We start from the raw sequence: 14,155 nt of genomic DNA, 5'->3' as shown, positions 1-14,155 counted from the left end.
TACCGACAGTGAAATTCTTCAAATCGGATATGATGTTGAATCATTTTAAAACCGGTGGCGCGTACTTAACCACACTACGAAAGAGAAACCTTAAGTACGATCATCCCAAGGTTGCACATATGGAAGAGTCGGTGTTATTTATGAACGGTGTCAGTGAACACGAGTGGACGGCTACATACTGTATGGACTTTTCTAAACAATTCATATTCACTCGTGATGACAATACACAATTCACTATGGGATTCGATATCGATTCGATAGTATCGTTAGGACGAGACGGGTGTATAGCTCTCGGTCAACCAGTTTTGTTAGACCCAGATTGTGATACGGATTATAAAATATATAGCGATCCGAATAGCTCGTATAATTCCAATGCTAAGATGTATACAGAATCTACTGACCAGAAGTCGAAGACACACCGACAGTTTAAACGTATGTAATACAAAAAAAATATGTAAATGGATTGGATTGTGATATACGAATATGAAATTAGGGGTTTGTACCATGGCTACGAAAAACAGTGACGATTGCGAATTACTAGAGGTAGTTAAGGTTAGAGTTCAAGGAGGATACTGGATACGAAATGTTACCAATGTCACCTTTAGAGGGTATAACGACTGGACATTGTACACGAGACTCGCCGGCTCAATTGTCGTTCATAGTAGGTGTATATTATATTCCGAGAATAATAAGATGTTGTACTACGCAGATCGGGACATTAAGCATATGTTTGAAGGTGTTGGGATAAACTCGCAATCGTTATCGTTGAATGGAGTGTTACTAAATATAGTCAACAACACAATGTGTGAAATTAAAAAAAAACGTAGATCTCATGGTCCGAACACTTATATGTTACACAAACAATCTTCTGTGATAATGCCTAATGAGTGGAGAATGGAGATCAGTAAACCCAATCCGCAAATCGATGGTGTAGTTATAACCGAGGATGGACGATTAACATTTAATACTAGAGACAAGGATATTAAAAGAATGCCACAACAATGTAGCCACGTACGGGGGTACACGATTGGATCTATAATAATCCCGACACATGTCGACGAATCGCCAGTTATTAAGTGGTTTATTAAAAGTCAAGACTTCCCTTGTTCAATGTGCAAAACTATCAAAACGATTGCTAAATCTAACCCACGCGTAAACGTTAAATTAGCACTGGCGGAATCCGAACTATTAATGAATATGTAATATTTAATACAGCACCGCTCATGTGATTTTTTTTATTAAATTGTATCGGAAAATAACGTATACGATACTGACACCAAAGTATTCCGCACGATGATATCGACACTTAAAATTGCAACCTTAATTGTTGCATTTGGCACCATTAACGCAATTTTGGTGCCGTGCTTATGTCCGGATGAACCGGATTTTAACGGGTGTCATAAATCGTCGATTAGTAGATGCTATCCACTACCAGTCGATGCTGATGGGAAACATGTGAACATTTTCATGGCTAGTTACGATATACGAAATAACATTACCGGAGGCCTACTATACTGCATGAACAAAGCTAACCTGTCGGTATTCTCAGGACAATCGGCGCACACCTTTAAACTCTGTGACAATACGGGAGTTCAATGCGGTACACGACACACTCTGAATTTGAGAGACTGCGGTTTTGCATCGAACACCGTTACGAGTTTCGAAATGCCAGTACCAAAACTCAGTCGAATTCAAGACCAAACCACCACTGTCATAAACGCTTACGCTACAGATCAGGCTACAGCATATTCGAAGACCAAGGTGTATCCGGCGGTCATTCATTTCAACTTCAAACCTCATTTGGGAGAACACACTTCCACTAAGTATGTGGGAATGAGTTCATACACCGTGTATCAAAATTATAAAATGTCGATAAATATTGGATGTAGATGTCCCAACAGGGGATTGCAGTGTGTCGATATGTTAGCGACCATCAACGGGACCAAACGGTGCTTTAGCACAATATACGACGCGGATGATGTCACATTCCCAGATATCGACGGGGATCATATGACAGCGAAATTATTATTCGATGTTCATAGAACCATATATCCACACAAACAATTCATTATAGCCAGAGACCCTAAAGTCTCGGGTTCCGAAATATTGTGTTCGCATGCATCGTGTGACGAAAGTCTTGCCATTAAGATCTATGAAGTCACACATTTCGACGAGTGTTATCGCGGAAAAGGAATTGTTACACCAACAAACGAGGTGTTCATCTATCCAGATGGGAGTCTACCGGTATACGATGGGGCAATGACCGGTAACAGATTTGGTAAGACTTATCTGGATACGATCTCAGACTGGTTGGAAGAACACGATAAAGTTGCGACACATTCGGACAATATCATTAATAAACGAGAGCAACTCAGAAAGAACGAAAACCTTTTTAAAAATTCATTTAATTGGCTAGTACTGTTAATAGGAACTGGATGTCTCACTGCGGTAATTATCGGAGCGTTGATTGTCAAAATGGTTCGTGAGAATAAGTATCTCGGATATAAAAAACTAGATGGGGATGATGATGACGATTACGATGATGATACAGATGACGAGTACGAACATCCTATCAGCAATGGTGAGGTTGCGAACCATTTAATAACAACGAATCCGAACAACCCAATCTTTAATGATGGTGGATTTGCACGGGACGAATTTGATGACGACGATGATGATAGTGTGGTTAATATGAGTGTCACACACAGAGCTAAATTTGCCGAACGAAAAGATAAACCGTACGAGTCTGAGGAAGAATGTTTGCCATGAAACTAAACGTTGAATATACCATAGTGTGTGTTTTTGTTATATTTATTAACATGAAATTATTGTGTATATACGATATCGCTATAAAAAATACAAAATGACTAACTCCATATACTATTTTGTTATTTTATGCACATTGGGGTGTCTTCGGTATGGTTCGGCTACCGAAAATCATGTATGCTATTGCATAGAAAATATCAATACGATGAATGTAGATTCTGACTACGGGTACAGATCTGTTAAATATGCACCGTTTTATCTCAATCAATGCTATTATGCACCGGCAAACGATGCTGATCCAACCAAAGATGTTGTGGCGTACAGACGTTGGAAAGCCATATATATCGATCGTGTAGCACAAGTATTTAGACGAGTAGACGTCGTTAGACCGGCAGTTTGTGCGTACGGTCAATTTTACTACTTCACTAGAGATATAATGTATAGAAAGCGTAATTGTACCAAACCCAGGAGTATAATGGAAGGATGTGTATTCAGCGATATTAAACATTATAAGAGCGATAACGGCTTCACAGGAATGGTAACATATCTGGATTCTACAGTTATTCCACGGGACGATTCTGTCGATTACCCATATCCACACTTATACGGAAAAGTCAATATAGATCCCAACCCGAATCCTAGAGATCCGTTTGTAAATACTGTGGAACCTCATTATGTTAGGTATCGTAGCAGATTGCGAATCGACGATCGAATGAAAAAATATATTTATTCTGTGTAAAATAACTCATGAACATCAACCTCTCGATACTGAAACATTTGCGATTCGATTTTTTGTGTAAAGATGTATAACCTGGTGTATATAGCGGTGTTGATTACACTGATGAACTATACGTTTGCATACGACTGTTTATGTATCACGAACGTTAAACCAAACACGCCGACCGGCATTAATAGACGAAATCTGATAAATGGTGAATGCTTTTATCCGCCAATCAACAATATCACGAATGAAGTGACCATGACGAGTTGGACCAGACCGGGATATGTTAACGGCGCAATTCCGTATGGTGTGGAGATTCTTAAGAGCGTATGTATGGGTACAGATTATACATTCATATCCAACTTGGTGGATTTCACAATGGCCCAATGCATGAATGATAGACCGGTATCTGAAATTTGTTACGATAACGAAATCATTGATGGGGTTTTCGCAAACACTGGAAAATTTAGCATTGAAATGGGTGATGTCGCGACTAAATCTCTCCACTTACACTATCAACATGGTCACGAAGTGTATCAAATTGGGCGCGAGAATGCCATGTGCGGATCTACGTGTGAGGATTTACCCGTATTTGTAAACGGTAAAATCGTATGTTACACTGTGGCTTTAGAACGAGCTAATACTACTAGAGTGGTGGAATATATAAACGATCTCCAATTCTCGGTCATATGGACTAAATATATTAACAAACACATTTATCCGATAGTTAAAAATTTGGATGGTACATTTGGAGACGCACCTAATGCACTCGCGAGAACATTGGATCGGAAAGTTTTATATATGCACAAAGACGACGAAGATAATAAGCAGTACAACAGGTGCAACCGCTTTAAACACTTCAAACCTAACTCATTGCAACCTAGACTAAACACTGTCGCGAGTGTTACTAGAATCGGATACATACCAATATCGAATGTCGATGTGTCAAACGACAAGACTTCGACCACCAATGTCGTGCTCACACAAAACAACACGTTTCTAACGATACCATTATTCGTAGGTGTCGTGGGGACTCTGGGGGGATTGTTACTTTTTATTTGTATCGTCAAGAGTATGATGTTTTGCAAACGTCGAGAGTTGTTATGTTATGGAGAATCACCACTGTCTTACGATACCAATTTTAAAATGTCTTTAGACTTCTTGTGAATATATGTATGTAACGATTGGTAAGAATAAAGAAAATCAATATATCATCATACAATATGTTTATTATATTTTAACGTAATAGTAACAAACTTTGGCTTATAATGTATACAAATAACTAATTGTGTACTATTATATAACAATACAATATATTATATTACACCTACGAATCATATTCAGCCTCCATCGAATGAGGACATCTATCATTCGCAAAATCGACGATCCTTTCAACATCGATGCCGAATATATGCGCGACACAAGACAAACATTTGTCTTTAATATGGTGAATAGATTCATCGGCACATACGATAGTGTATGCGGTATAAATGTCTTCTACACTAACATCTAACTTATACCGATTCGTAGTTTTAACTCTGAACGCTATAGTTTCTACATTGTCAATTTCTCTTTCTAATAATTCCAAAAATATCCTAGAGACTTTAACGATGGTAGCGGTATGATTCGTGTCACGAGAACTGGCAGCATCGGATAGTATCGTATTTATAGAATTAACCAACATATTGATATTCATATTGGACGGAATGTGCGAGGAGACGAAGCCGCAGGAGTCTAATACACTAGCAACTATCGATCGACGTTGTATCGTATCTTCAACTAATTTAAATGTTATCACCGGACCTGTAGTCTCAAACATGCCTGTGGACGCTTTCCCAATCTCCCTCATATGCGAGTCTGGTATGATATCGTACATATTGAAACCTAATGATCTCATGGTGCTACTACCATCGGCTGTCAAGGTTCCGCTATACGTCCCATGAAATACAGTGTTTACATACTCACAATAACACGCGTCACTAGGAAATTTGTTAGTCAATGACATATATTGTAATGTGTCCACTATAACGGAGTTGGTTGCGTTCAATGGGCGCAGGATGAAAAATCTACATATCGAACCTGACGTCGTTTCGTCAAATTGTGTCGGACATCTATAGTTGGGTATAGTTATACACCTCAACGCAAACTTGGGACCCGTTTGGAATAGAAATTTGTCTACACACCCGGTACTCGCACACAACTTTACGCGTTTTTCCAAAATTGGTTTAATAACCCTTATGTATGTTTTGAAAGTATCGATGTTATCAATCACATGCTTTGCGTATTCCAGTACATCCCTCTGTTTATTAATTAACCAGAACGACTCCGAACTCGTCACTCGAGTTTCCCATGCCTCCAAAAACAATCGTTTATATTCGGGATTGGCAGATGTTAATTGAACTGGTACTAATGTGGTACCGGCCTCCACATTGTACGAAAATTGAAGTTTCGCACATTCGTTGGAGCTGTTAGTGTTAGTTTTAAGCATATCTTGTACAGTTCTTGCGTTAGTCAGGTCTAACGACTCTAATTTCTTAAATTTATGCAGTACATCTAACTCTGAATCATCGTGTCTTCTATACCGATCGGTTTCGTTAGATTGTTTCATCGTCATAAATGTAGTCATCATTTTCATCATCGAATCCTGCGACTGCTGTTGGGTGGTCATTATATACTTTAATAACTCGTTGTTGTTGCTGCTATTATTATCGTGCTGAGATTTTGGAACATCTCGGTCTTTCGATTTGTTGTTACTCTGTACGATACTAATGATAGCCTCCATAAGTTTACCCATATCTAACGAACTATTCTTATCGGAACGATGCTCGGCCCTAACCACTTCTATCAATTTCGCTATATCGGTTATATTCGTGCCACCACCGCATCCGCCACCACCACATTTACCATTGCCACATTTACCATTGCCACCACCTTGTTGTTGTTTATTCAATATATCGTATCGACCTTCCAATTTACTAAGATGTGATTTAGCTTCTTCATATAGGCCCTTTAAATTATCACGGTTGACAGTTATATAAGTGATCTGTTTGTCTAAACCTCTTATTTTGTCGTTAGCAGCATCAATTTGTTTAGTAAGATTCTTATTACGAGCGACTTCCTCTTTCAGCCTATCCGATACGGCTTTATGTTCTTTGGCATCAAAGGCGCGTTGTTGGTTCAGAGTTTGGGTAGCAGCTTGGTGTTGTAATTTACAAAAACTCGATTCACGATTTAACTGCTCGATCTCCGATTGTAACCTTTCACACCGACTCTTATAATCATCAGGACTCGATTTACTAGATTTATTTTTAACAGATGCATAATAACTGTGATCCAATTTAGTTTTCTGTACATTAACAGTGATATCGCCGGGTAGCATTGTGGTACTAACCGAATTCGATAATTGGAACACCGGCAAATTTGATAGGGTTTTACCAGTAGCACTCATAGCCGATTCGATTCGGTTACAACGACCATCCATTTTATTATGTGTGTCTTTAAACATTCGCCACTTATCAACAACATCACACTTGTCGATCCTTTCAATTACCGCATCCATCACTACACTATTATAAGAATGGCTGTGAAGTAATAAATTGATATATTCGACTTGGTATTTAAAACAATTCATCGCTAGCGTGCCGATATAATTGTAGTCTATTCTTTTTGACCTTTGTGCAGATGTCCCTTTCTCTACGGTATAATCGACGTAATTTTGCACATCTTTCTTAATCGATTCGCAGACAGATATGGACTCCGCATATTGATCATACCTGCCACCATATCCACGAGTCGCAGCGACTCGATTGATGACTGTACCCCGATGTTCATCGTTTGTACGATTATTTATACGGTTTCGAAATATGTTGTAAGGTGTATTGTCCATTTTTTCCGCATGAACCATATTATCCAGAGCCTTTAACAGTTCTCCAAAAACGTTTCCGTCACAATGATTCGCATAATTTTGGGTCTCGGATTTGAATATCGTATATATCGCTTGTAATTGCTCTTCATATAACTGTACGTGCCAAAGTGTAGAACGCACACCATTTTTAACATTATCCGTACTTATTGTTCCACCAGTTAATTCACCCACTCCCTTACGCGCAAACCTTCTAATGCAGTTAAGGTTATCTTTGCATATATCACAGTTATTATTGTCGGTATTACGTACGGGCGAACCTTCCATTTCTACATCAGCCGGCTGTTCATTTGATAATTCTGGGATTGGACCTGTCGATTGTAATTTGGTATTTATGAGTGTTTGTGTGCTAGACATATTTTCAAGTACAGATTGTCCTTTTGAAGATATAGATTTTTGTTGTTCAGACATAAGTGGTTGTCGATCGGATGTGGACGGTAATTGTTGATCAAGTGTGGGCGATGGTAGGATAGATGCATCTAATTGTTGTTCACTATGCATGGATGGCGATTGGTCCATTTTAGACGATGATTGAGAATTCGTACTCGAATGACGATTCGATGATTGAGAAGACGCATGCTGTTGTTGAGGAGTTGGGGGTGATGGTACGACACGCGTATCTGATTGTGAAGGAGTTGCGGACGATTGTTGAAAAGTAGGTAGTTGTTGCTGATTTGCGCGTGATGGTTGGGTAGACACAATTGGTTCTTCCCGAATCACGGACGATTGTTCGGTAATCATAGATGTGTGTGAATGAGATCGCTTGACTAATTTCGATTCATCGTCATCTCGCTCGTTTATCTTTCTTATCTTACTATCGACATCGTTTTCTTCTGCATCACTATCCAAAGGTCGCTTACAATTGTCTAATGAATGATCACCACTCATTCTCACATCCGACGGTTCACTCACTGTAAGGGATGGGTCACCCACTACAGGATCGGCATCGCAAAATTGAGTAATCGGTGTCTCAGGTGTCAATTTTGACATTTCAGAATTCACGACCGATGGGCTAGTGGTTGATGTTATTACGACCGGTGTATTGCTAAATGGTGATATCGCGTCCGGTGCAGTGATAGATGGTGATATCACGTCCGGTGCAGTGATAGATGGTGATGTCACGTCCGGTGTTGTGGTAGACGATGGTGTGATGACCGATTCATTGAAAAGCGGTGGGGTGGTGCCCGATTCGGTGAAAGTCGGTACGACGATGTTCAATTCAGTGGGAAGTGATGTGCTGGTGGTCGACGCGTTGGTGGCAGATGTGCTAGTCGCAGAAGATACCGCGAGATTTGGGGGTTGGAATGTAGTTATATCTGACACAATTTCTCCTTCTTCTACATCTAGCAAATTGGGCGATTGGTTAACATCAGTATGTGTCTGATCATTATTGGTATTCGTGGCATTTTTACGTATAGATATTCTAGGCGTATCGCTATCATCTTCATTATCGCGCTTAGCCGGAGACCTAGACCTAGACCTAGATCTAGATTTAGATCTACCATTATATGCAACATATTCACTTTCCTCGGCAGAATCATCACCATTACGATTACGACTCTTAACCGCACCATACCTCTGCTTCTTGATTTTTGATTTATCTAAATTTTCACAATGCATATGTTCATCATCATCTCCATCGTCACCCATACTCTCACCTGTATTATGGTTATCACTATTGTGCATAACACAGTTATCTGGAAATTGATGTTCATTCGCACCGCTCGTCGATACATCTGGTAAAGAATCAGTATTTGCCAGCTCGGAAAGGTCACTAAGTATATTATCGATATCGTCCACGTGGTCCATTACCTCGAACACCTTACCACCTAGCGATTCTTTATCGGCTATAAAATTTGTCTGAGAATTGTTAGGAATTTGACCACCAGTTAACGTATTACTATCATTTGTTGGTGAATAAGTACCGCCCGTAAATATCCCATACGCCTCTCCTACCATGAAAACGGAAGGACTGGATTCTTGAGACACCGTCGTATCCATTGTGCTGGACTGTGATTCATTAGATTTGTTCATTAGACGCTGAAAAGCACTATCTGTTAGTGTATCATCATTGCTTTGATATGAACTGGGCATTTTACCATACGAAGTGCCCGATACTGGAGTCGAATCTAGTTCTCCCAATTGCGAATCTGCCTGTGTTTCACCAATTACATTCACACCTTCTTGTTCCACATATGGTTCTAATGGAGCGTTAGACAAACTGTCTTCACAAAAGACGGATGGATTGGTCAATTGCGTACTCGTTACATCTTGCGAACTGTCATTTTCTGAAAATATAGCCTTCACTAATCGAGATTTATTTTGTGTAGAATCGTCCCATTCAGAACTCTCGAATTGTTGATCACCCGCATTATAATTTTTTATAACAGTAGTATCTTGAGAGGGTTCGCTAGTTTGAGAATCTTGCGTAAACTCAATATTCGGTATCTGCGAATCATCCTGTTCTACACTAGACGGTTGCGATTGGTATGCTACATGAAGGTCTGTTTCACTAGGTATATTATTAGGATTCAAGTTTTGACTAGTAATTGGTACAGATTGTGAACCTGTCGACACATCATCAAACTCTAGCCCTTGATCTCCCTGAGCATCTTCAAATTCTAGTTCATCTTCACTATCTACAGCATCATCTATCCGCCGAGAGTCTCGGTTTATCGATGCTGTCGAATCGACTTTTACATCCACACTATCCGTAACTTCGTTCGACATAATTACGAATATGTGTTGAAAACTAGAAACTTACATTAACGGATGTAGTTTAAACAGTTAAAAAAAAACTGTTAACAAATAGTTAGAATCGCCAATATCATGACATATGCTCACGGAATTTCGTTGTTAATTCTAACAGTCTGTCCTTAAATCCCTTAACATTTTTCAAAAGCCTGTCGATATTACTGGTGTATATTACGATGTCTTCTTTAACGGAATTACAATATTCGTCCACACTATTGTACGTGAAATTCTCTTTGCGAGCTCGTATAGCACTAAATATTATACTAGCCCAAGATAACAATCTTGAAGCGGTCAATGTTGGTGTTGTGTGAAAACCGCACTGTTTACTAACATTATTTAGTTCATTCTTTATATCCGCATCTTTATCTTTTAACGTCTGTACTATTCTTTTTGCAGGCGATACCATGTCGTCAAATTTATTCATTAAGGTATTATAGATTGTATCATTGCCATGATCGAAAAGACTCTGGGATATTGGCTCAAACGATTTGATACCATTGAACGGCGATTCGAGTATTTCCACGTTTAATTCAGATATTAATCCATAAATTGTGGCACAATAATCATATGATCTAATGCATACTTCGATCAAACTGTTAATCCTGGCGGATGCCATATCTGCTTGGTTCGTAAGCACACCTTTGTCATATTCAATTCTGCCATCCAGTTCTCGAATATTAATTTCCTTTTGGCTCACAACTTCCGTCATATCCGATACTGTTTGTTGTAATTCAACACATCGTGATCGTATTTCTTCACAATCGCCAACGTTCTCCTTCAATTGTTTCATTTCCGTACCACATTCCTGTAATCGTTTCTCGAGTAATCCGTTTGTCGATTCCAGGTTTCGCTTATCATCCAGCAGGTCCGTAAGTTGTTGCGACACGCTCTCGTTAGCTACCCTTCCAGCTTCAATACGTTCATTCATTTCTGTAGTAATCGTACTAACCTCGTTTTCTAGTTCAGTATTTTTCTTCTTTAATTCATTTATACATTGTTCAGATTTGGTCAATTTTGACGTCAATTGCTGGAGTGTCGACCTATATTTATCAAATTCCTCCTTAAATTTTGCGTTTTGTTCATTCAATTCTTGTAATGTAGCTAACAATCCTGCATTTGCATTAGTCAACGCATTAGTCTCGAGCATCATGTCTTCATTTTTTTGGCTTAAAGCCGTGTTAGTAGCACTCTGTTGTGCAATTAGATTATCCAATTGCCCGATTTTCCCTTCATTACCAGTTGTCAATGTGTTAAATTGATTTCGGAGATCGTCTAATTGATTTTTTAACGAAGCATTGCATTCACTCAACTGGTCATTGTTTCGCTCGTGCTGTAAAATGTCTTGACGTAATTTAGTAACAGATTCTTGAGATATATCGCATTGTTGTTGGATAGTCGACATTTCGTTTTGTAAAAAACTGTATTTGTTATTATGATCTGTTATTTGACTTTCTAACGTCTCATTCAATGATCTAATATTATTCAGCAACTCTGTATTACGTTCTTTACACGTATCGTTTTCCACATTAAGGGTTCCGATACGTGTTTCGTAATTACCAACCTGTTCAGACATTGAATCTGTCAGTTCTTGTAATTGTTGTTGTAATGCCGATATAGTAATTTGAGAATTGGTTAATTCTTCTTTTTTTTGCGCAATTTGCATATCACGATCTCGTACTTCACCACGCGACAGGTCCAGTATTCCATTAGTCTTGATAAATTCTCGCTCCAACTCACCATACCGATCGTTAAGCTGCGTAATATCAGCTTTAATTTTATCCAATTCCTCTGTAAGGGTGTTGGTGGTTTTACGCTCAGCACCCAATGCTCTTACAGTGGAAGTTAAATCATCGTTTGAAGCATCCACTAGTTGCTTAAATTTAGTCAATTCACCTTGTAAATATTCAACCGTACTTCCAGTGCTATGGTTAGCATCTTCTAATTGTTTTTTCGATTCCGTCAACTTAATATGTTCAGCATTTAATTTGGCGATCTCATTAACGTATGATCCGTTCTCACTCGTCAGCATATCTAATTGCGAATTCAACTGTGATATGGTGGTATTGTAACCATCCCGTTGCTCATTTAATTCTGATCGAACACTGATTAATTGTGATTCTAACATCTCATTTTCGTTTTGTGTTGTTTTTTGTATATCGGCATGATTTGTCTCAAGTAGCACAATTTGTTCTTGGTGTTCTGTAACAAGAACGAGTTGATCATCTTGCAAACCTTGCAATTGTACTCGGATAGAATTCAATTCTTCATCTTTCTTGAGCAAATCGCTTCGATCTTTTTCAGAATTGCTAATAGCGTTGTCCAATCTGGTCCGTAAATTACCATTGTTCTTTTTTAACTCCGTCAATTCTCTTTCCAAATCACCACACTTCGTGTTACATAGATTAAGCTCACCGTTCAATATTTTCAATTCCTCTGTAAGTTTTTTATTATTATCACATTCATTGGTCAATGACTCTCTAGCGGAATTTAAACGACCGGTTAATGCTTCCACTTGTTCGTTAACTGTTCCCGAGGTAGCTTTCGCAATTTCCAATTCCTGTACATATTTCTTCAATTCAGTATTTAATCGTGTCGACTCATCTTGTGCAGTTTTTAATCCGGATCGCGTCCCCGTCAAATTGTGATTAGCTATTTCCAATGCGGACTGCAATTCTCCAGAATTGCTTATAGCCGTCCTTAAATCTGTGTCTAACTTCTCATTGAGTTCTGTTGTTTTTTGTAACTCGACAGATCGTTGGGTCAATTGTGCAGTTTGCGATTTATATTCTTCATTCTTCGAATGTAAATCACTTTGTAAATTGGTCAATTGCGATTGGATATCCTCAATTTTTCGATCTTTCTCAATCGAATTTTTTTGTTCGGTTTGAAAATTGCTAAGAGCAAGGTTCAATCTGGTCTCTAAATTTCCATTTTCTGTTTTTGAATCCGTCAATTTTTCTTCCAAATCACCACACTTCGTGTTACATAGATTAAGCTCACCGTTCAATTTTTTCAATTCCTCTGTAAGTTTTTTAGTATTATCACATTCATTGGTTAATGACTCTCTAGCGGAATTTAAATGACCGGTTAATGCTTCCACTTGTTCGCTAACTGTTCCCGAGGTAGCTTTCGCAATTTCCAATTCCTGTTTACATTTCTGTAATTCAGCATTTAATCGTGTCGACTCATCTTGTGCATTTTTTAATTCGGATCGCAACCCCGTGAAATTGCAATTAGCTGTCTCCAATGCGGATTGCAATTCTCCAGAATTTTTTATAGCCGTATTTAAATCTGTGTCTAACTTCTCATTGTTTTTTGTTAAACTTTGTAACTCGGTAGATCGTTGGGCCAATCGTACAGTTTGCGATTTATATTCTTCATTCTTCGAATGTAAATCACTTTGCAAATTGTTCAATTGCGATTGGATATCCTCAATTTTTCGATCTTTCTCAATCGAATTTTTTTGTTCGGTTTGAAAATTGCTAAGAGCAAGGTTCATTCTGGTCTCTAAATTCCCATTTCTTGTTTTTAACTCCGTCATTTTTTTTTCCAAATCACTATACATCACACCACATTGCTCGATGGTGGCGTTAGAATTATTCAATTTCTCTGTAAGTTGTTTAGCATTCTCACGTTCATTGGACAATGATTCGCTAGTGGTACTCAATTGACTGCTTAAATTTTGCGCTTGTTTCATAGCTTTACTCAATCTTTCCTGCAAATTTCCATTATCACTTTTATATTTCTGTAAATCTTTAACATAGGCATTATTACTAATTACCAAGCTTTTTTTTTCATTTATCAATATATCTTGTTCAGTATGTAATCTGAGAACTTCATTACCACGCTCTTCGTTAGTTTTATTTATCTTATTTAATTGCGCATTACACTGTGACACGGCCATCTCGTTTTCGCGCCGTTGCTTACTTACTTGTTCACCTAACTGGCGAATAGTATCTCCCGAACTCAATTGTAATTTATCATATAGTTCC

General features: G+C 38.4%; 1 protein-coding gene across 1 annotated transcript; it reads right to left on the bottom strand.

Moving 5' to 3' along the window:
- Positions 1–10,236: 10,236 nt before the first annotated feature.
- Positions 10,237–13,704, bottom strand: LOC125663002 (putative leucine-rich repeat-containing protein DDB_G0290503). The gene has a single exon (XM_048895331.2). The coding sequence runs from the start codon at positions 13,702–13,704 to the stop codon at positions 10,237–10,239; it is 3,468 nt and encodes a 1,155-aa protein (XP_048751288.2).
- Between the last annotated feature and the right edge of the window lie 451 nt (positions 13,705–14,155).

Source organism: Ostrea edulis, chromosome 8, assembly GCF_947568905.1.
Source record: "Ostrea edulis chromosome 8, xbOstEdul1.1, whole genome shotgun sequence".
Classification (NCBI taxonomy): Eukaryota; Metazoa; Mollusca; class Bivalvia; order Ostreida; family Ostreidae; genus Ostrea; species Ostrea edulis.
Note: the sequence above shows the minus strand (reverse complement) of the source record. Positions and strands in the feature narration are given on the sequence as shown.

Bases quoted from the DNA above. Each gene is read 5' to 3' on its own strand.
- LOC125663002 (XM_048895331.2), bottom strand. From the start codon at position 13,704: ATGACGGAGTTAAAAACAAGAAATGGGAATTTAGAGACCAGAATGAAC.